General features: G+C 42.6%; 1 protein-coding gene across 2 annotated transcripts; it reads right to left on the bottom strand.

The window, feature by feature from the left end:
* Nucleotides 1-208: 208 nt before the first annotated feature.
* golga7bb (golgin A7 family, member Bb) lies at nucleotides 209-22,363 on the bottom strand. 2 transcript variants are annotated; one of them, XM_028969310.1, is made up of 6 exons: nucleotides 22,265-22,352; nucleotides 14,983-15,135; nucleotides 12,360-12,485; nucleotides 10,749-10,901; nucleotides 6,069-6,170; nucleotides 209-3,230 (listed from the first exon to the last, which is right to left on the bottom strand). In XM_028969310.1, exons 2-6 carry the CDS (start codon nucleotides 15,085-15,087, stop codon nucleotides 3,147-3,149), a joined length of 570 nt encoding a protein of 189 aa, XP_028825143.1. In that variant the 5' UTR covers nucleotides 15,088-15,135; nucleotides 22,265-22,352; the 3' UTR covers nucleotides 209-3,146. The 2 variants fall into 2 exon arrangements, with proteins under 2 accessions (XP_028825143.1, XP_028825144.1); XM_028969311.1 differs by lacking the exon at nucleotides 14,983-15,135 and having other exon boundaries at nucleotides 210-3,230; nucleotides 22,265-22,363.
* Nucleotides 22,364-23,548: the final 1,185 nt, after the last annotated feature.

The following is a 23,548-nucleotide window of genomic DNA, read 5'->3' as shown; positions in this document are numbered from 1 at the left end:
TGGATGTGACACATCTTGTTGTGTAGTTCTGTGTGTTTCTGGACATAAAAAAAAAACATATTTCAGACCACACTTTTACAAACATTATTTTAATTATGAAGTCAATACATCATTCCAAAGCAATGTAACAATTTCAAAGTTTCAACATTGAATAAACTTTGTGATAAAAGCTAACCGATAAATGTGAATATAAATATGAGTCAAACTTTTAATATTTGTTATAATTATTGTGACAGCAACTCTTTGGAACTTCCAAAGTCATATTTTTTGGAAAAACACGCAGGGAATGAATAGGGACTAAATAATCTAATTGAGGAAGACTGGATTTTTCTCTCTCTCTCTCTATATATATAATACATATAAATACACAAATTAAAACTATGCTACAGTAGAAATGACTTTACGAAGCTGCTTAGTATGTAAACTTGGTCCTGGCAACACATCTGTTCTTGGTTCTTCAGCAGTATAGAACAGAATAAATAACAGTGAGAAACAGCAACTAAGCTGTTCACCCCATTGCACTTTAGTCTCAGTCTTCAGCTACAGCTCAGATACAGACTGCAGTCTGACATACATGCACACACTTATATACTATATATATATATATATATATATATTTACACACACACAAACTATGGCAGGTTCTCTGTAAGTGCAAAGAAGGAATGTTTTGTGCACACCACTTTCAACCAAGGGTAACATACCCACGCACACACAAACACACACACACAGGTTACAGGATCCACTCATTCATTTTCTACTTTACAGTAAAGCACCATATCACTTAGTCACATGATCAGATTCATGCAGTTAGTGTTTTTCTTTCTCATACACACACACACACACACACACACACACACACACACATACACATGGTAAGGGTACAATCACATACTCATTCAGGTAACACATTTCAGTCTTCATGGACAGATGAACACAGTCACACTGTCCTGCATGGCATTCAGTACTGGCCAGTGGCAGTGGTCTCAGTGGTCAGCACCAGGTCGGGTCATCCACATGGGTGAAACATGAATGCTTTAAGCTCAGGAGTCTTTGTGTCAGTGAGTAAGTGCGCCAGCTTTGCACCGATGCAATGCCCCTCGTAATTGCAGTCTGTGTGGTTTTTAAAGATGGGTAATATATCTAGGAATGTTTGTTAACAAGGTAATATTTATGGATTTATGAATAATTTGGCATATAATTGGCTCAAACATGTTCTGGTATAAGATGTGAAACTTCTCCATTATGACAGCGGCTTATTTGTTGCGAGGCCCATTGCAACGAGGCTGTAGCATTCATTTGTCAGGACCTCAGGGAAGACAGGCATTAACAGGCACTGGTAACAGGCTTTAACATGGGGTCATGTGACAGGAGAATAAAACAGATGCAGAATGAGTCAAACAAACTGCATGTTAACTAACTGGGTGAATTTCCTTCAAATTTGTAAATTTTATCATGAACTTTTTTCATGCATGTGTGTATTGGCACAACAGTGGATGGTGGACAATCTCGTTTCACTATTGTACTTTGGAGATTGGTGTCATTAAACCTTGATAGCGTGAGTTATTTTTGAGAGGATGAGTGATGTAAGACTGTATATTTCTAATGTCAGTTAGGATGGTAAAATAGAGAGTTCACTGGGAGTTGGTGTAGCCTGTTTCCATAGAGATAGGTGTTATGCAAAATGTCTGTGTCATTACTGAAAGTTGGTCATGATCCTGGTTAAAAATGATTTTGAATCAATATGTTGATAGAATAATGAATAATACATTATTTTGATTAACATATTTCCAGACCCCACCAAATGAAAAGAGAAACACTCTTCCTAAATATTATTAGATTTAAACTGCATACCAAAGATCGTTCAGAAAATCTGTCATTTGTCACGCTTAGGCTCAATGGTTTATTTATGGCTCAATAATCAGAAAATAATCCTGATGATTATCTTTAAATGAAAGCATTCCAGAGGTACATAAATAGACAAACGTGCTATTTAAGGAAGCACCACATGATGGCAAAGAAACATTAATGCCCTGAAGACATATACCAATAATAACTGTCTATTGCTTTTATACTACTTTTATAATACTATTATAATGTCCAACAGTTGGGCATATATAAACTTCATCAGTTTGATTGATTCAAAAGTTCAAATCATGTCAATCTTAGTTCCCTTGTTCCAGTTCCTAACTGGTCACAACAAAACACAAGAATACTTAATTTTTTTCAATTAGTTTTACATTTAAAATTAAAATCCCATTTTACTCAAAGCATAGTGTGCATAAATATACACTAAATTAATTTGATGATATTTTTGGTCCCTAATTTACAATCCTCACCACAATCAGGCCCAGAATAACGGATGCTACACCTACTGCACAGGGGTCAGGGGAGAAGGAAACCCGTGGACAGGCAACATCTGCTGCACTGAGAAACTGCTAAAAAAAAAAACAGCTGCAGAGTCAATCTGCCATGAACCACAACAGCCCAAATAAACTGTGATGAGGCTCATTTGAATCATAACCTCCTGTCCCAAACTCCATTCAACTCACAAAAAAAAGATCTGCAATTGGATGAGACTTTCATCTTGTGAGAGAAGAGGCCTGAAAAGCACTGGGGTTTGCTTGTGTTTGCAGCGAGCTGAATCCAGACAGAACCATGCACATCTGGGTGAGAACAGTGGAGTGTGTGCATACAAGCACACACTCCAGACTCTGAGAACCCTCAGAGCAAGATGACAAACCTGTGCTGTGTGAAGTGCAGGTTGGTGACCTTTCATGGTTTTTTTTGGTGCTCCTGCTTACAACGAAACGTGAAGCAGCACCAAGTGACAGCATTGCTCTCATGGACAACACATGCAGACTGATTCCTTTTGATCAACATAAATACTTGTGTGTTTGCTTGGCACAGAGTTCACAATATGGTGTGTGTAAATTGCTGGCAGTAGAAATGCTAGTGATGCATGTGTGTATGTGTGTGGGTGTGTGTGTGAGTGTAAGGCCCTGGCTCTGTATTTGTTGGTGTTGGATGTTAATCGTTCCTCCTCTCCTTCCTGTTCAGAATCTGGTGCTCTCATGTTTCAGCATGCGGATTTTGGGGAGCGTGTCGCCCCCATGGAACCCAAAGGCCTGGTGCTGAGCCTCCAGTCACCGCGTGCTGCTGGCTGCCGACGAGCTGCGGCTGGAGCTGGAACCACTGGAACCCCGGTCCTCATACACAGAGATCTCTATCTGAGGTGAGGATCAAGGAGAACTGACGGTTTGCTCTCACACACATACATATAGGGACAGTATGACACAGATTACTAAACTAAATTACTCTCTTAAAGGGATTGCCCTTTAATATATATCTTTTTTTCAGTTGACCAACCCAATTGACCCAAATTGAAACAGTAATTACAGGAAGTAAAGTAAGATTCCTAAAACCGCAGATTATGACAGAGCAAATGGAAGTATGGCTCCCTTGAAAAGCATTCAAACTCATCTGAAGGTCTCCTGTGAGTCGTTTAGGTGCAACTCTTTTGGGTCGTAGATCTTATTTATTGCACCTTTTAAAAAAATAGAGTATGAACATATCATTGCATTCAATTTTCTGAACATTCGTCTCCATAAACTGAAGTCTTTTTTCTCCTGTGGCTTCCATGTGCACAGTGCTGCGCTCCAGTGAAATTACTCGCGTGATTCTTGTGTTGTTATTGTGCCTGTATGAAATGTTACTGACAGCTGCTGTATTATTAGTTTTTCCCAGTAACCCTGTTATTAACCGCCTTGCCATACACTTATATATTTGCGCTGGCATGTGACTGGGGAAGTCCCTGAAAGCCACTGTCTAATTTCAAATATGTGTAGAACCAAATTTTCAGTGCCCAAATACACACACAGAAACATTCATTCATTGATCTGTTAAAATCCAAACCTGTTTCTGTTGCCTTTGAATCCAAGAATGAAATAACAAAACGACAGTGTTGAAGTGTGTGGTGCCAAACAATGGGGCCAAATTTACATTTGTAGGATGTAGAACTTGGATTATTAGGAACATTTTAATCACACAACCACATATGTGGTTGTTCTTCGAATAGAAATGAAATACCTTCCCTCAAGCACACACACTCTCAGAGGCCCTGTTGTCCTTTTATAATTATTATCTCAATGGGCTGTTGTGTGAGATCACGCTCCTCAGCAGCGGCCCACAGAGCCCCAGTGCGTGAAGCGACAACCAGACCACTCCACAGAGAGCTCCGCCTCAATCCCCTGCCAGGTATGTGATGGTCCAGTGGACAGAGCCGGGCCTTTCCCTGTGTTCTACTCTCGGATGAGGAGGATTTCAGAGAGCAGCGTGTTCCTGGAAGCACGCGAAAGTCTGGGATTACTGCCCTGCCCCTGGAGAGAGGAGACGCGCCATTGGCTGACACAGGGGAGAGCTACACACAGACCACAACACACACACACTCACACTAGAGCCGAATACAGCATTCAGAAAAGCACAAATGTGTTCAGAATCTCTTTTTACAAAGATTCCAATATATTGTGCGATAATTAATGTCATTTAATGTGTGGTAGGATGGATGTAGTGCCATTGCCAGCTATCTGATTATTTCAGACCAAAATCACACACACTAATGGTGAAACAATCTTGTAACTATTAAATATTCCCAAACCATCCGATCTGTCAACCCTGACCCACCTGGCACCTGTTGACAGCTGCCGCCATTAGGCCATTAGGCTCAAATGATCAGGACCCTTAATGAATGAATCTGCAGGACACCTTCAAAAGCTGTTTTCCTGTCTGCTACAGTGTTTTCTGTTCTGATCTAAGTATGTTTTGGTCAGCGTGCCCTTTTTTTCATTTATTAAACAATACCTTTTTATGACATGTCAAACGTCTGCTCCTCTCCCATTTTCACTTCCGTCGCATTTTATACATTTCATGTTTATAGTTGTATATATATGCTGGGTGTAATTTCAATCTAAATTGACAATTAATCGTTTTGCATTATTATATTGGTTTTTGAATAACCTACATGTTTAATTAATAGTGCTGTCAAGCAATTAAAAATGAACCTTTAGAGTAAAGCCTGCTGAAAGTGAAATTGAAGTGATTGTCATTGTCATTGTGAAACACTGCAGCACAGCACAGGGTGACAGAGTGAAATATGTCCTCTGCTTTTAACCCATCATCCTTAGTGAGCAGTGGGCAGCCATGACAGGTGCCCGGGGAGCAGTGTGTAGAGACGGTGCTCAGTGGCACTTCAGTAGCACCTTGGCGGTTCAGGATTCGAACCAGCAACCTTCTGATGATGGTGCTGCTTCCTTAACCACTAGGCCACCACTGCCCCAGAACTGCTGTGATGCATATTCAGCAAGCTGAATTGTAGGTACATGTACACAATACAAAAATATGACACCTATCACACCTAAAAAAGAAAAAAATGGACAGTTATCATTGCTATTAAAAATTGTATCTAAACACAAATACTAGTTTGTCTGCATTTCTTTAACATACACAGAAACATTTGTTCTGACACCATAACCAAATTCGTTTGTAGTGTTTAGCTTTCCATATTATTAATATATTTATTTAACTATTTTCTTATTGGACACAATCACTTTAACAAATGACACACACAAAGTGCTCACCGACTATGATGGAAATCATAACAGTTGCATCCCTGTGGTCCTTTTTTTTGGTTTGTTTACCTTGACATTTACCAAGTTCACTCATCAACGTCACAAAATTTCACACCAAACCTAAACAACCCGACTGTAATAGATGCTTGCTGTTGCAAGCATCACAAACACTGATAAGCATAAAATAGACAAACCTCCAAGTCTCTGCTAACGTGACACATGACTCTGTGGCAATAGTCCAACTACGAATACAAATACTTCCCATGATTCTCCACAGGCAAAATGGAACAGACGAGGGCTGACCTGAAGTGCTCTCTTTCATCAGAAACTGGCCTGAAAAACCTCCACTGCTGCCAAAAAAAAAAAAAAACTCCAATGCTACTCTCATGACTGTTTGATTCCTGGAAGAAACTAAAGGTGTTTCTAAGGACTAAAGGATACGACCCTCATTCCTCTCTCAATGGGGTCAGTGATGAGGAGACCTCTGGGTCCATAGATCTTCTCATTCTGCTCCTGGATGTAAGTGGAGATCTTTTTCAGCACCTGTAAGTACAGATATGGAGAAGTTGAAATAAATGTCTCCAATTTTACGGTGTGGTTCACCCTCCAGTAGAACATTTTGGCAGATCCAGAAAAATCTGTGATTTTTATACAGAATGTGGGGCTTCCAACCAACAAAAGGTACCAAAGCAACATTGCAAATCTGGAACTAACTGTTATAGCTGACAAAATGGAAGGTCAATGGAAAAGCGAGGGCATCTGTGGCCTAGCAAAATTATACAGATACAATTGCATACTTTCAGATAAAAATGGAATCCTGATTCTCATGGGTAAAGGGGCTACTCCAGGTAGCCAATTCCTCCTGCGATGTTTAATTAATAGTGCTGTCAAGCAATTAAAAATGAACCTTTAGAGTAAAGCCTGCTGAAAGTGAAATTGAAGTGATTGTCATTGTCATTGTGAAACACTGCAGCACAGCACAGGGTGACAGAGTGAAATATGTCCTCTGCTTTTAACCCATCATCCTTAGTGAGCAGTGGGCAGCCATGACAGGTGCCCGGGGAGCAGTGTGTAGAGACGGTGCTCAGTGGCACTTCAGTAGCACCTTGGCGGTTCAGGATTCGAACCAGCAACCTTCTGATGATGGTGCTGCTTCCTTAACCACTAGGCCACCACTGCCCCAGAACTGCTGTGATGCATATTCAGCAAGCTGAATTGTAGGTACATGTACACAATACAAAAATATGACACCTATCACACCTAAAAAAGAAAAAAATGGACAGTTATCATTGCTATTAAAAATTGTATCTAAACACAAATACTAGTTTGTCTGCATTTCTTTAACATACACAGAAACATTTGTTCTGACACCATAACCAAATTCGTTTGTAGTGTTTAGCTTTCCATATTATTAATATATTTATTTAACTATTTTCTTATTGGACACAATCACTTTAACAAATGACACACACAAAGTGCTCACCGACTATGATGGAAATCATAACAGTTGCATCCCTGTGGTCCTTTTTTTTGGTTTGTTTACCAAAAGCGAGGGCATCTGTGGCCTAGCAAAATTATACAGATACAATTGCATACTTTCAGATAAAAATGGAATCCTGATTCTCATGGGTAAAGGGGCTACTCCAGGTAGCCAATTCCTCCTGCGATGTTGAATGCAATCAGAATGCAGTTTGGTTGAGATACATGCATGAGATCAAGTCTAGTTTTCATAAACGCTCTTGTACATGGTAGCAGCTGTGTGCAACCAGTTGAAAACCCTAAAGTAAAGGCCTAATCCCAGCCCCAAGTAAGCTTTCAAGTAACCTCTGAAAAGGTTGCCAATGAGAAGGAGAGGGGCAGAAGCTCTCCCCCAAAAGATGGGGGACATTAGACATTTGAAAGTCAAGTGATTGTCATTGTTATACACAGAACAGCATACGTGCACACAATGAAATGTGTCCTCTGCCTTTAACCATCACCCTTGGTGAGCAGTGGGCAGCCATGACAGGCACCCGGGGACGGTGCTTTGCTCAGTGGCACCTTGGCGGATCGGGATTCGAACCGTCAACCTGTCCACACTCTGAGACCCAGTAAGATTGTTGTTGTTCATGAACTGGGATTTTTCTTTTTTTTTTTGGGTGCTTTATCTATCCAGAGTGTGAATTTGATGAGGGATGTTTATTTATGCTGCTCTGCTGTTATCCTTGCTAAGAATCCCAAGTGAGCGTCACATGAAGCATTGCAAAAGACAGGCAGCCACGCGAGGCAGCGCTCGAATTCACTGCCCGCTTGGCTTGCTGCTTAGTGGACAGGAGGACTTTGAAGTTGTCTGCAGCACTCATGGTTCAGTAGGTGGACAGGGCGTCCTCTGATCTCCATCATGCTCAGCAGGGGCCTCTGTCTCGTTTTGAAGGCCACACTGGATGTGAGACTCCCCTCGTCCCTTCTGTGAAATGATGTCATCGGCTGACAGTGACAGTGCTCTGTTGTAAAAAAAGCCCTATTATCAAAGCCTAATCTGCCTAAAATGGCATTCAGAAAAGCTGGGGAAGGGAAAGACTTTCGGGAACATCGTGTGAAAGCGAACCGATGTTTTTTGATGGTCCGGCATCCTGGCTTGTTCTCCTTTGTTGGGGCGAGATGTTAATCTCTGAATTTCCTGGTAATTCCTCATCACGCCTGCAGTCATCCGTGACTGTTCTTGTGTGGCCTTGACGAATCTGACGAATCCTCTCCATGAGCGTGTGCACTTTACTGAAATCGAGTCCAACCTCATGCATTATGGGCACCACTTGATGGGATCTCTGAAGGCCTCACCCGTGTGTGTGTGTGTGTTTGTGTGTGTGTGTTAAAAGCAGGTGAGCGCACGGAGGAAAGAACAGAGCACTGGCAGTGGCGTTCCTGTCTTTCATGTGCGTTCTGGCTGAACGGCTGGCAGGTAAAACACAAACGGGGGGGATTAAAATTTTGAAAGGCAACCCTGGCACTGGGTCCGCTGTTGAGATCTGTCCAGGTATGCCTGCCGGCAAACAGGTGCAAGCTTTGTTCTTTTTTTTTCCCCCTGTGTGTTGCAAACGTACAACATGTAGTTTGCCCAAAAGTGAAACTCTGCGTGAGCTCGGCGGCGTGTCCCTTATCTAAAGCTCCTTTCACTGCCATCACTCCATGTCTCCAGAACGTTCCACCTGGACTTTTAATAACAAAGAACGTAAGTGGGGAGGACTAACAGGGACAGTACAGCAGCAAGCCATTTACACCCATCAGCCACTTTATTAGAGCCTCCCATGTCACAGTAAAACGTTTGTCCAGTACAGTTTGTCCAGGTCACCTCCTAGTGAAGGACTTTCTAATGCATCTCCTAGAACTCCCCCCTATTGCAATGGAAAGCTTTCATTCTAAACTCTGTACTTAGTGCTGCAAATAAGCATTGATTTCTCTCGGCCTGTCAAGCTTCTTGGAAATTAATGGATGGGGGACCACTGACTACCAAAGAGTCTTAACAGCACACAATGTAGGTCCAGGCTGCTGTAACGTGTCATCTATCAGTTATTTATCTATCTATCTTGAACAAGTACATAGAATAGGTATCTTGTATTATTTATGTAAATGTCTTCTCCTCTACTGATGATAGATAGAACGGGGTATTTTTGAAATAGGGCTTTTAACCACTGATGTGTGGAGAACTTTAATCATGTCTTGACATCAGACATGACAACTAAGAACCATTCAACTACCATAGATTAATGACCTGAGTAATGGTGTCTGAATGAAAGTTGCTGTGATTCCCAAACAGGCCACAGTTGTAGTCCTTGACTAAATCTGGCTCCATTCATCCATTCAGGATAAAAAGTCTAGAGACCTATGGGCAGATGTGGGTAAAGCTGTGGGCAGATGTAAATGTAAAAATGTAAATTAACTGCATGTCAGGGTCCCCCATAGGCCCTCCGACCAGCTCATGCTGCAACTCATCAGAGTTGTTGGCTGATCTGTTCTACCTTAAATTCCTAAAAAATCTATAGCGAAATCTGTGGCTTTTACAACAATGCAGTTAATTTATGGCTTTTTAGAGGCTAACTAGATTCCTGCCACCATTTAACCTATTGAAAATTGGTGAAATTACCAAATTGAAAACCAGTGAAATTACCGAACAGGTCACAGAGCACAAATTTAACTCTTTCGACAAACTCACACTTAATTCTTCAGGTCAGACATTTTGAACAGACCCTCATCGTGGAAAAGATACAAAGAAATGCATATGTTGGGACTTTTAAGATAAAAAGAAGGAAATAGAACTGCATGTAAGATCGAGTGCACAGGAGGATGATGCCAATAGTGATCAATGACTTTTGTGGGTAGGTTCCTGTATTTTTCCAACCCTACAACTGTAGGACTTATTATTATATCATCCCCAACCCTGCACTGACACCATTTGCAGGCTCACTCTACCCTGGAAGGGGGTCCCTCTCTGTATCACTCCTTCCCAAGGTTTCTTCCTTTCTTTTTTTCTCTCTCCTAGAGTTTTTTTCCTTGTGTGCAGAAGGGTCAAGTGTGGGGGGTGTCAACTGTAGGGCATGTCAAAGCCCATTGAGACATACTGTATGTGACTTTGGGCTATATAAGAAATAAATGTTGTTGTTGTTGTATTTTTGCTGAGAAAGTGACAATGTAATTGCATACCTTCAGGCTGTTTAATTCCGATACTGAAGAAGACAACTTTAGTACTGTTAAAATATTTAATGAATATTTCCAGTAATATCTTGCCTCATTAATATCTTGCATCTTGAACAGGGACACCTGTGGCTAATAGACAAGTGCGGCTTATTTTTTTTCTTTTAAAAATGAGTAGGTGCGGCCTACACAATGGTGCGCTCTATCGTCCGTAATTTATGGTAGATTTAGATAGAGAACTCAGATGCTGACAAATGACCCAGTCAACCCCAATGTGTCCCTATGAAAGACCCTTAACCACATGTTGCTCTAGGGCAGGGGTCACCAGTGTCATTTAGCACACCTATTTGAACCTTTCTACTCGTTGCCACCTTGTGGTGGAAAGTGAGTTGATCTGAGCTGTGCAGGGCTTGTGCCCTCCAGGACCAGAGAACGTTCCCAGTGAATGTATACCTTCTCATACTGTGTCTCCATACACAGGAAGATGATATAAGCCGTGGCGCAAGCTAGACACCCCTCCAGGTAGGACTGACCCCCGATCTTTTCTGCCTCACAGTAGAAGCTGTTGAGAGTTTTCACAGTGTCCTCAAACAGAGCGCGCTCAATCTGCAAGGGAGATACACACACAGGAATACAATGGCTGTTAAAACACACAAAAAGGCTACAAATACACTCTTTATAAAACACAAACAAATATACAGTTTCTCCACTTCTCCCTGACTCACACAGTCACCAACAGCACACCCAGACCAAAGACACATACACACACACACATCCTAAAATAGTTTCCTGAGCTAAATTTAGAAAGCTGCATTGTGGGAGACGCCTCCACTGTTAAGGTGTGAAAACTGACTGTGTTTATGTGGCACAACCCTTGACTGTGTTTATGTGGCACAGCGCCCTCAGCACAACGGTAAGGGTTTCTTGATGCCACAGATCTTCATCCTGGGGCACTTTCCCTTGAGTCCCTCCTCCCTGCCCGTCTACAACAACAAAAAAAAACTACTCCTAGTTCTGCTCCCGCACCAAGCCGTTCATCACACCATCCATTATTCTCCCAAAATACCCCTAACCAGGGTCAACTACGCTCCACTCTGAGATGTTATAACACTCGTTCTCGTGATGGATTACAGGGTGCTCCTGCCTCCTGAAAGATGGCCAAGGAGAAAGCGCTCTGCCGGACGGACCGAGGAGTGCAAACTTCCTTCCTATGTGATGTGTTTCTCCATGTGATGCATGGAGAAACGTTTTGAGCAGAGTCTGCAGAATCCTTCATTCTGTGCTACAATATGTGAGTGATGTTGACACGTGGTGGGAATGTGCTCTGCATTTACTTGGTGGTCCAGGCCCCCAGGGGGCGCTGCAATGTGACAGGCCATACTCGAATAATGCTTTAAAATGCAGGTTTGGTGTGAATCTAATTAGGCTTATAATCCTGATTAGTGATAAAAAGTGCTTTACCAGTGCAATTGAACTGCATGATTTGTTAATGAGTAACCATTGCACTGTTGCAGATGTTTTGTGGTAATAATAACCAGTACTACTATGTGTGTGTGTGTGTGTGTGTGAGTGTGTGTGTGTGTGTCTCATTTGACTCCCTGTTGGTGAAACTGTTTCTCCTCCAGACAGCAGAGCTTATCTCCATCACTATTTTAATGGCTGCTCTTTTCAAAGCATCTATCATGTCTCTTTAGACTTTCCTGTGATGACAAATAGTGTTTCGAAAGTCTGTGACCTCCGTGTCCTCTCTGTTCTCTCACAGCACTCAGAGGTTGTGAACGGAACAATGTTAAAATATTGAGATTAATTTATCATCTCTCATTGTCCCATAGGAAGTCTATCGTAACGAAGCACCACGTGTCCCTCAGGCAGGCTAAGGACAGCAGGACACTTTAATTAAATTTGTCTCCTTGTCTCTGCGCTAAACCCACTGACAAGGACGTCCTGCACACCATATGACCCACACGAGTTTCCCGATGTGGCGTGAGAAACATTTGAAGCAGTCCTGCAGGTGACAAAGCATCGGAAAGGCAAAAGGACGAGTGGCAGTGGAAGGTGACTCACCCTGCTCTCCAGCTCAGAGGGAAACTTGGTCTGGAATTTGCAGATGGTGCCGTCACTGTAGTCACGCTGGATAAACACCTTGGTGGCCAGAGAGGTTCCCTGTCTGAGGTCGTGGAGGTTGTGAAACTGACATACACAGAAAGATCCTTAATTAATCACTTGCCACTGTCTTTTGACAATTTGAGTAAACCAAAACATACAGATTATACAGGGCAGCGGTGGCATAGCGGTCAAGGTTAATGTTAAGGAAGCGGTTAAGGAAGCAGCCCCATGATTAGAAGGTTGCCGCTTCGCCAAGGTGCCCGATCCGCCAAGGTGCCACTGCTACTGAGCAAAGCACCATCTCCACACACTGCTCCCCGGGCGCCTGTCATGGCTGCCCACTGCTCACCAAGGGTGATGGGTCAAAAGCAGAGGACACATTTCATTGTGTGCATGTGTGCTGTGTTGCAGTTTTCACAATGACAACCACTTCACTTTCACTTTCATATAGAGCCACTGGTGGCTGGTCTTCTTATTCACATACGCTGAAGTTCTCGGTCCTAATATTTATGTTCATCTGTGCCATTTGCTGCCTCAACCAGGAAATTAACAGAAATGAGGAAGAATTAGAAGTTTTTTGAGAACTAGCCAGCAAGCTAGTTTATAATCAGCTACAAATGAGAATGGACATTTACAGCATTTATGAGATGCCCTTATACAGGGCGACATGTTGCCATGTTCTTTTAACCAAATGTTGGTGTACTGTGGTATTTTCAGTCTAAGGCAAATGGAATGCACCATTTGGAATGGGATGGAATGATCTCATCAGGTATTACGGTTTCCTCCTGTCACCCAAAGGTATGTTAAGTGACTAAATTGGCCATAGGTATGAGGGCGAATGGTGTGTGTGCCTTGCATTTGGCTCTGGGAACCACGACCCTTGATTCAGTTACGGTAGCTGAATGATTGAGTGAATTGTCACCCTGTCAAATTTGAAGTATTATTAAAACCGCTACAGAAATATTATAATAAAAATCAACAGCACCTTCACATTGGAGTTGTCAGAAAGTTACAGAGAGAACTTGGGGCTGTGCGGCTGGCATTGTTTTCTGGTTTCATTAGAGGCAGCCAAGGTAGCTGTGGCAAGGGCATAGCCTGGGCAGTGAAGGACTCTCGGCTGTTTCTTGAGGCAGAAGCTCTGCACAGAAAACTGAAGACGTATCGCTCACATACTAATAGCACACGGGTTGTGATTAATTATGACTTGGTATTTTGATTTGCGATGCATAGATGGTATGCATTTTAATGATTCAAGTACCAGTCAAAAGTTTGGATGCTCCTGCTCTATGTTTATTACATAACCTCACATGGGTTATTTCATACTCCTGTGTCTTCAGAATTGTCCTATAATGTAAAAAATAAAAGACTCATAAATGGGTAGATGTGTCCAAACTTTTGACTAGTAGTGCACATTATATATTGAATATAGCAATGGTGGCAGAAAGCCCTGGTGAGTGTGGAGAATCATTATTCAAGACACTTTATGTTTAATAACTCAGGCAGTGTGAAAACAGTGCTGGCTGAGATTTTCAGCTCTTGCGAAACGAAAGTGTCTCGTGATTAACGCAGAGTACCGCTGGAGTCTACAGAGGCTGCCACTGTTCCTCCACCCACCCATCCCCTCCTTCCAGAGAGAAGAAGGTTCCTGATACACACATCTCTCTATTTATAGACTTCAGCATCAGCAGGGCCCGTTGTTACAAATTTAATGCAGATTAATTCGGGATAATTAGAGTAATTAGCCTTTAGAACACCAGCCATTAACTCGACCAGACCAAAAATACAGACGAAATCGATCCGGTTGTATATGGCAACTGACGTGCAGAACTGCTGAAAAGTCTTCAGAGACCGAGGTGAGAAGCAGGTGAGCGGCACAGAGCTGATGTGAAATGGGATTGGCCCTGGCACCAGATCATAGCCTGGCGCAAAGCGCAGTTCAGGGGTGCAGGGGGCTCGTTAGTGAGGATCCCAGCTGTAATTATGCAGTGCGGCGAGAGAAACATCAAAGCGCAGAGTCCCAGAGTCCCAGTGAAGCATCTACAGTTACACCAAGACCCCCCCCTCCTCCTTAAACCTCAACCAACCCAAGGAAAAAAAACTATCATTAAAGTATGTGTCCTAAATTCGAGAGTGTGTGTGAGTTTGACAATAGCATTTTTGCTATTGTCATTTCATCTACACATAATAGAGACTAGAATATGCTAAAGCGCCTCACAGAAGTTTTCAAGGCCTGACAGGTACATGTTTGTATTGTACATATTAAGTGTGTTTCTCCAGATTTAAAATATACTACTGGCATGATACTAAACAAAGATACTACCAATGGCATGATACTATACAAAGATACTACTGGTGTGTCACCACATCTCAATCCCTGAAATCCTTCCGAGAACCATGGTCTTCATTTAGAGACCTTTTCCATGAATCCATCTACATGTCAATGGTATTCACAATGCCATCATGCCTGCTGTCACACCTGACGCCCAAGGGAGAGAAGACGAGGGATGCCATGGGTGCAGCAAATAAAGAACAATGTTTTTTCCACTAAGGACAGAGGAAAATACAAGCAGAACCAAATCACCATGCCAAGTAGGAGGGTTCTGTGGCTGTCCTTTGTCTGGGCCAGGCGACCACTCAAGTCTGGCCGCATCTCGCGGTTGTCAGTCCAGTCCTGTCCTTTTGCCATGAGGACTCTCCCACAGGGTGCAGGAGTCCAATGTGCCTACACACACTCCTGGACGACACACACACAAAAGTTATATTCAGGCACGTATCAGTCTGTTTGCAAGGGGGGAAGACACAATGAACACTTGGGGGCCTCGGGATTCGCGTTGGATATCCCGTCTGTAGACTCCGGATCACCCGGGGCATTTATGGGAGCGTGTATGAGACAGAACAAACTGCACCCGATGATCCCCTCAGAATTTTGAACAAAATTTCACTTTAATTTCACTTTACTTTACACATTTGCACACATTCACCCTACCCGTTACACATACTTTATGTTTAAAAACATACAATTGTAATATTTGGTTCCTTTGCAATATTTGCACATTGGTTTCTCTTGAATATTTGTGATATTTGCAATACTGAGGTCTATAGCAGTCACAAAAGCATTTCACTGCATTTCATAACGTGTATAACTGTGTACGTGACCAATAAAATTAGATTTTTGAATTTGAATTTAGGGAGGTGACATATTTAGAACCCCGCCACCCGGAAGTGACAGAGAGGTGACGGCAACTGCACACTACAGGATTGGAACTTACCCTGAAACTCATGGCTATGATCGACACGAGACACAGGCACAGACACAGACACAGAACCTAATAGTCCGGGGGAGGTGTGTCATCAGGGGTTGGAACTGGCTCGGACGTGATAGATACCTGCACACTTGCTCAGTTGTTCCATTTTGTGTTGTCTGAATGTGTCTTAACGTTCATTTCCTGGTTGAAGTATTCTTAACAACTAATAAGTACACTTGGAATTTAACATTGCCTTACATAACTCAATCTTCAAATGCAGTAGGTTGTTCCTGCAGGGAAGCTTTAAAACAACAAATTAGTTCTGTAAGACAGTAAGACTTTTTTTTCTTCCAAATTTTTGAACTGTAGAATTGGGAATTTTTATATTTACATTTACAGGATTTAATAGACACACTTATCCAGAGCTACTTACAATCAGTAGTTACAGGGACAGTCCCCCTGGAGCAACTTAGGGTTAAGTGTCTTGCTCAGGGACACAATGGTAGTAAGTGGGATTTGAACCTAGGACTTCTGGTTCATAGGCGAATGTGTAACCCACTAGGTTACCACCACCCAGCTGGTGCAGGTGCAGGTGGAATAATTTTGTTGCACAATACCAGCCAAAGGCACAAGTGATAATTAGTTGACAAGTCAAGGACACTCTTTTACTATGTGAAATAGTCAACCTGTAGATTGATTCAATCATCAGTACAGGAGATCCCTCTGGTAACCATAAACAGCCTGGCATAATGGTACACTTCTGATGTTCTGGTTGGCAGGTGATGCCCCATTACAGTTCCCTAAAGGGTGCATAAACAGTCAAAAGTTTGGACACATCTCTGTGGTGGTAATGGAGACTAAGATGGAGTCATTTTGAAGTATCCAAAGGATGAAACATATTTCATATTTTGTAGCAGTATGTTGGATAAATCAGTTTTTTCACTGTCATCATTTGCACTATTGTCATCATCAAAAGCCACTTCGTGAGTGAATGATAAGAAAGTGTTCAGCATAAACCTTTAGCACTGTTGAAAACCATCCCCCTTGTCTAACTTAAGGTGGTGGAGAGACATGTGTGCAATGCTGCCATCAAAGCAAAAGCTGCCTTATTAAAATTTTTTTTGGTTTATTACATATTAAATTTCGAAGCTCTGTGTCTTCAGTTTTATTTGATAATGTGCAAAATACAAGATTCATAAATTAGTCTACTTTTGACTGGTAGAGTAGATGAGCATGGACACTATGGTCCTGCATATGAGACAATAAACGGTAGGATGCTTGGGACAAAAATACCCATGGACATTAGATGCACAAATGCAAGCCAGGTGCACATAGGTTGATAAGTTAAGAACGTCCTCTAAATGGATGAATCCAGTCACCATTGGAGCCAGTTTATAGTTTTACATTCCTTTCATGAAACATTTATCTCTGTCAGTGTGTAAAAACGTTTTTTTCATTTAATCTACACCCAACTCAAGATCAGGTCTCACTGTGCATAAAAAGAAGTAGTGCTAATCACTGCATGTCCTGTGCTGAATCACAACCTGTAAAAAAAACAGCTATTTCTTCACTTGTATCAATCACAGGCTGGTTCTTGCCCGTCCAGATTGATGCAAAAGATGTTTTGCCTTTTTTGCCTCTTAGCAGAACTAATATGCTGCAAAAAGGCAATCATGGACCATGAAGCAAACTTGAGTGCAACCAGTGACTGGATGACTTCAGCTGGGTACTACAAAGCCACTTCTTGCTTCAAAGCAATCTTGCTATTTAGTCAGAATGCCTGCTAACACTGGATAAACAGTATGGCTAATTAGTCAGGATCGCTGTGCCATGGGGAAACAAACAGGTGCATTCACCAGGCCAACCAACAGAAATTGGAGAAACAGACATGGCAACGTGGACAGATGGATAGATAAGGACTGATGAAAAGCTGGGAAGGTCAGGAAACCTTATGTTGCATTAAAATGCACATGTTTGTTATGCTACATGCAGGTATTAACTAAATTAACAAATTTTTTAACCCTTGAGATCAACATACATTATTTTAAGGGTTATGGGGTTGTAAGGGTTTTCTCAATGTTTATTCCTTTCATTGGCCACATGCTCATCATACTTCAACTAGTGATGTCTAGTGATGTCTATATGGACTCATACCATCTGTCAATGTCATCAGCACTACTTTATCAATGAAGCTGGTCAATCACAATTGTAATATTGTGCATTATTGTTGACATGGTTCAAGTCAGTTATTCTGCTCTGACCCCATTATTTACAGAGGTGCCAAAAGTACTGTGCTTAAAACGTCTCTAGTAAAAGTTTTTTACTCAAGTTAAATTAAAAAAGTTGAACTGCCATAAAAGATTGAGGTATTGCAAATTCATCATGCCAAATTTAGAGACCCTTTAAAAAACAGGCAAGTAACTACACAACTACAAAAATTGTATGTATAACTTTACATGACTGTCTGTAAAAAAAAAACATACCTAACATGCTGTGTTGCGAGTGTGTTACCATAGAAATCTGAACATGAGAATCAACGTGTACACCACCAGTGCCAGAACCGTTTTTAACCATAGAGATGTGTCGGAGTATGCGTCGCTTCAAAGTCTGCGGGGTAGCACAAGTATACACAACATTAAATATGACAATAAGTGTCAAAAATGTGTGCCGTTTTGGTAACACTAACACTAAAGCTAAGCTTTTTGCCACTACCGTACGATTATAAATTCCCACCGAGTTGCCGCCTGGTTTTATATTTTTTTCTCGTTTTTCTGTTTACGTTCACGTCTTGTGCACATTAATACAAATGCACCAGTAGCTGTTTCAGTCACGTGACGATGGGGAGGGCAGGAGGTAAAACCGGAGTATCAGTATATGTCTCTGTAGGAAACCAAGCATAACGACCCTGATTTGAAAATGTAAGGAGCAGAAAGTACAGAGACTTATGCTAAAATGTATTAAATAAAAGTAAAAAAATATATAAATACCCGAAAAGTCTACTTAAGTACAGTAATGCACTTTGTTACTTTACATTTCTGAATATTTTGAAGAAAATAATTAATTTTAGGTCTGTAACTTGTGCAAGTGAAGCTCTTAATCTGAATGCCATTTGTATTGTTTGGTGGATTTATTTGGTTCTGTTACTATATGCAAATGGTTTTTCGGTTATCTTTCCTTTTTCTTTGTGGATGATGAATCACCGCACCTCCCTACTAACACATCAGCATGCCTGCTGTGTTGAGGTCACGGCATGATCAAAACTGGTCAGCTGTTGGTACTGAGATGAGCTACACCATGTAACAGGACACCTTCACAGTGGAAATAAGGTGAGATTCGTCACTTTATACCGACATTATAGATGCCCTGCAAACAATTCGATGCTTCTGGTTGCTAAATTCACTTCTTTATCAGGTGGATGCAGAGGTGACCAGACCTACAGTACAGGCCAAAAGTTTGGACACACCTTCTCATTCAATGTGTTTTCTTTATTTTCATGACCATTTACATTGGTAGATTCTCACTGAAGGCATCAAAACTATGAATGAACACATTCATAAAAAAGGTGAAATAACTGAAAACATGTTTTATATTCTAGTTTCTTCAAATTAGCCCCCCTTTGCTCTGATTACTGCTTTGCACTCTTCCAACAGTTTTGAAGGAGTTCCCAGAGGTGTTTAGCACTTGTTGGCCCCTTTGCCTTCGCTCTGCGGTCCAGCTCACCCCAAACCATCTCGACTGGGTTCAGGTCCGGTGACTGTGGAGGCCGGGTCTCCACTTTTTGTTAAGTACATAACTCCACATGTGTTCTTTCATAGTTTTGATTCCTTCAGTGAGAATCTACCAATGTAAATGGTCATGAAAATAAAGAAATAAAATAAGAAGGTGTGTCCAAACTTTTGGCCTTTACTGTATGTAAGCTTCTCCTCCTGTGTAAGATATGTAATGTTGCGGGTGCTCATTGCAACAAGAAAGTCTGACCTTTCAGAGCCGATGATTTGACCATCTTTACACATTCTGCCATTTATGTTGACCATATAACAGACACACTAAATATTTAAAAGGGACTTAAATGTCCTATTGGAGTTGGTGCCCTTTAACTGATTACCGTTTAATCCTGGGATGCGTCCACATTAAAAGTGCCATTTATAATGGATGGGGGTTTGAGCTAAGGGGAGCTGGCTGGCCTCCAAAGACAAATGTTTTTGCTGCACCCTCGGTTCTCTGACCGCATCCTGCAACAAATCAATATGGCAGCTGTTAGCACCGCAGTGATGGTGAGGGCCCAACACCGGAGTTGGGAGGCACTCGGAAATTAGACCTCAGCGCCCCTTTAAATGTATCAAGCCACACAAAAAATCAAATACAACTCTGACATCAACATTAAACATATGAAGAGAATGTGAAAAACAGAAAAATGTGAATTGATTTTGCTGGCTACACAAAGAAGGGGAAATAAGGGGAATTGCCAACTTTTTATCAACTTTTCAGACACCCCTAATTACTTTTTTCTCCAAAAAGCGCCTGGTGACAACATTCTTGACAGAGATACTTTCTGTACAACTTTGTGGTTGATATTCCCTTCAGATATTCCGGATAAACCTTTCTTGTGGACAGCAATGGTTGGACATACAAACTGACAGAAATAAATGAGATAACGAATGAAATGTGTGGCTGTATTTTTTTCTGTGTTAAATAAGCATTGGGTAGATTAACTAAAGAGAGTGCAAAACGGGGATGCAGTAAAGTGGGGGGACCTCTTGAACGTGGCACCAAAACGTCACCATGACAAGGCCTGTTGAAATGCTGTCACTATGCTCACAGACTCCCACTGAGGCGCTACGGTGATGCTACATTTATCAAGACCGGGCCCATGATATGCACACATCAGCGACTGTCCTGTGGCTGTAAGTTCGAATCCCGACTTGGGCATTGTATGTGTGTGTGTGTGTAAATTGCATGCTCTCCCCGTGTAGATACCAGTCTCCTCCTTGTTCTCTGTATTCCTCCTGCCATCCAGTGGCATGTACACTAGGTAGATTGGCAACTCTAAATTGTATGTAGGATGGTCCCTGCCCTGCGTCCAATGCTTCTTGATGGGATCTGAACCCTGAGTAGGACGGGGCAGTTATGGGAGGTGTGTTTCGCCTTTATCCCACATAGATACAGCAGTGGTGGCCTAGCGGGGGCAGTGGTGGCCTAGCGGTTAATGAAGCGGCCCTGTAATCAGAAGGTTGCCGTTTCGAATCCCGATCTACCAAGGTGCCACTGAGGTGCCACTGAGCAAAGCACCGTCCCCACACACTGCTCCCCAGGCGCCTGTCATGGCTGCCCACTGCTCACTCAGGGCCATGGGTTAAATGCAGAGGACAAATTTCACTGTGTGCATTGTGTGCTGTGCTGCTGTGTATCACATGTGACAATCACTTCACTTCACTAATACAGAGTAACTCTCTGTGGCACAGAATCTCAGCGTGATATTATAAGATATATATATATGAGTCATAGACAATTGGCCTTAACAGCAGAGCAAGTCCCTACAGCTTCGGCAAACGCAGAGATGTATCCATACTTCCCACGGAGAACGCGCGCCGTAATTAGAAATGGCCCCTGGAACAATCAGGCCCTAGTTTGTGCGCGAAGATACATTTGCATCTCATTGCTGCAGATTTCGCCATGCGGGAGAGTTAAAACGAGGCAGGAGACAGGCGGCATGCTGAGATCTGAGGCGGCTGCAACACGAACAAACTGAGCTCAGATGCTGTATTTCAGCATGTACCCTGGTACCCAGCTCAGTCTTTCAGAAAAAAAAAAAAAAATTCACTTGTATGGTAGTATGCAATTTATCAGACACCCTATCCAGAGTGAATTACAATCAGTATTTACAGGGACAGTCCCCCTGGAGAGTACAAGTAAGTGGGGTTTGAGCCTGTGACTTTCTTGTCTTTTGATTGAGAAGCGAGTGTGTTAACCATTAGGCTATTACAGTAAATATCCTGTGCATTATTAATTATTAAGTTTGGCCCCCCTTCCTGGTATGTGTGGGTTCACGGTTTTTTACTTCGATGGCCATCCCAGAATCTTGTGGGAAGTGGTGCATATGCAGAACCTCCGCAATCTTCTCGCCTCGCTGATCATCACGGACTCTCAGGGGGGCCGAAACACGAAAAACATGTACCGTCAGGTTAGTATTATCCATATATTCATGCGCGCGACTTGCCCGATAGATGGGTTATCTAGGAAAATTGTGAATTCCCCTTGATGTTTCAAAACCAAAAGTGACATTTTCAGTTGATAACGAAGAACTAATAATCCAGACACCCAAGATGAATCGAAGAATCTTAACCGCAACCCAATAATTAATCGCGCACTACTTAAAATAGTAGCAATGGAGTAATGATGTATTGTTTAGTTGTTTAATATCACAACGAATAACGTTTAATTTAATTATAGATGATGATGATGATGATGCGGAGCAGGTGCTATTGTTCCAGTGTGTACCTGTTCATTTCCGACAGTCTCGAAAAGCCAAATAAACGATACAAAATGAATATTATATATAAAAAAAAGCTCATTGCGCGTCATTAACACGAACCCCCCCTTAACGCGACGGCCCCTTACCTCCGTCGCCATGGCGTCATCAGACGATCGCGCGGAGCTGTCCCGGTGCTGAAATGGTCGCGGGACAGCGGCGCGGCGGACGCGGCAGCTGCCGGGGCGGAGGGGTGGGCGGGGCCAGACGGCGCCACGCCTCCGTTACCGCGGGGGCCGGGCGCGTGACCGACGTGCGCTCGCTCGCTCGCCCGCGCGCGCGCCCGCCCGCGCCTGTCGATCGGCTCGCGGCAAAGCTTGAGGACTTTCCATACGTTTTATTAAATATGGACCAAACCTTAGTTCGTTTATACTGCTACAATGTCCCAAACCAGCAGAAAACAGATTGAACATCCTCAGGTTGAGATTGAAGAAGAAGAAGAAGAAGAAGAGGGAAAAAGGATAAACTGTATTATTCAGCAGTTTCAGAGCTCCCTTAAAAAATTCATAGCTTCGCACCACCGTGCGCGGTTAAAAAAAAAAAAAGGCTGCCGCCATCTCCCAGCCTCGAAGCGAGAGAGATGTTCATCTTTAAAACATGTGACTCACTGCGAGTGGGGATGCTGCAGGAAGCAGAGAGAACGTGGATGTCGCTGACGTAGATGTCGCTCCAGGTGGAGGACTTTTCAGCACAGGCATGTCACGCAGCATTCAGCCTTTGTATTAAAGAGATTGTGTCCCTTCATGCCACCAAAAAAGCATGGACTCCACAAAACCTGTGAAGGTGGCACCTGCGTCACGGCTGCCGTTCGACCTCCCGGGCGACAGGGGGCGCAGTGGCGTACTGGACCCCGTCGCACCGGCAGGACACTACACCCAAGGTAACGCACAACTTAATAGGGGGAAGAATGAGACCAGGGAGACACGAACTCATTTGTTGATTCTCATTGCGTCTGTGTAAGCTTTATCTGACTGACCTTGCCTGCCTCACGTTTGGACCCCGATGTTGCTGATGCATTTTTCAGCCCATGACCAAGATTTCTGCGCTTCCTTTGACACCCCGAAATGCCCCAAGCCTGAAGGCCTCGAGTACAACCAGCCGCTTATGCGTCCCATGATCACGGCGTTCATAACCTGCACCAAGATGCTGCCAGGATGGCACCTTGGTGGTTCGCCAACCTTCCAAATTCAAATTTTATTTGTCACATACACAGTTATACACGGTATGATATCCAGTGATAAATATTGCAAATATTGCAAGTATTCAAGTGAACAATATTACAATTTTGTTTTTAAAAAACATACATTTGGAGTGTATTAGAGGTCTGTCCCATGACGTGTTGTGGTTGAGAGCTTGAATAGCCTGTGGGAAGA

This window comes from Denticeps clupeoides, chromosome 2 (genome assembly GCF_900700375.1).
Source record: "Denticeps clupeoides chromosome 2, fDenClu1.1, whole genome shotgun sequence".
Taxonomy (NCBI): Eukaryota; Metazoa; Chordata; class Actinopteri; order Clupeiformes; family Denticipitidae; genus Denticeps; species Denticeps clupeoides.
Note: the sequence above shows the minus strand (reverse complement) of the source record. Positions and strands in the feature narration are given on the sequence as shown.

Coding starts and splice junctions, on each gene's coding strand:
- golga7bb (XM_028969310.1), bottom strand. CDS start 15,087: ATGGCAAAAGGACAGGACTGGACTGACAACCGCGAGATGCGGCCAGAC. Junction 12,486..14,982: donor GAACCCTCCTACTTGGCATG/GTGATTTGGTTC, acceptor TGTGTATGTCAG/TTTCACAACCTCCACGACCT. Junction 3,231..6,068: donor TTGAGAGAGGAATGAGGGTC/GTATCCTTTAGT, acceptor TCCTCACCTCAG/ATAGAGATCTCTGTGTATGA.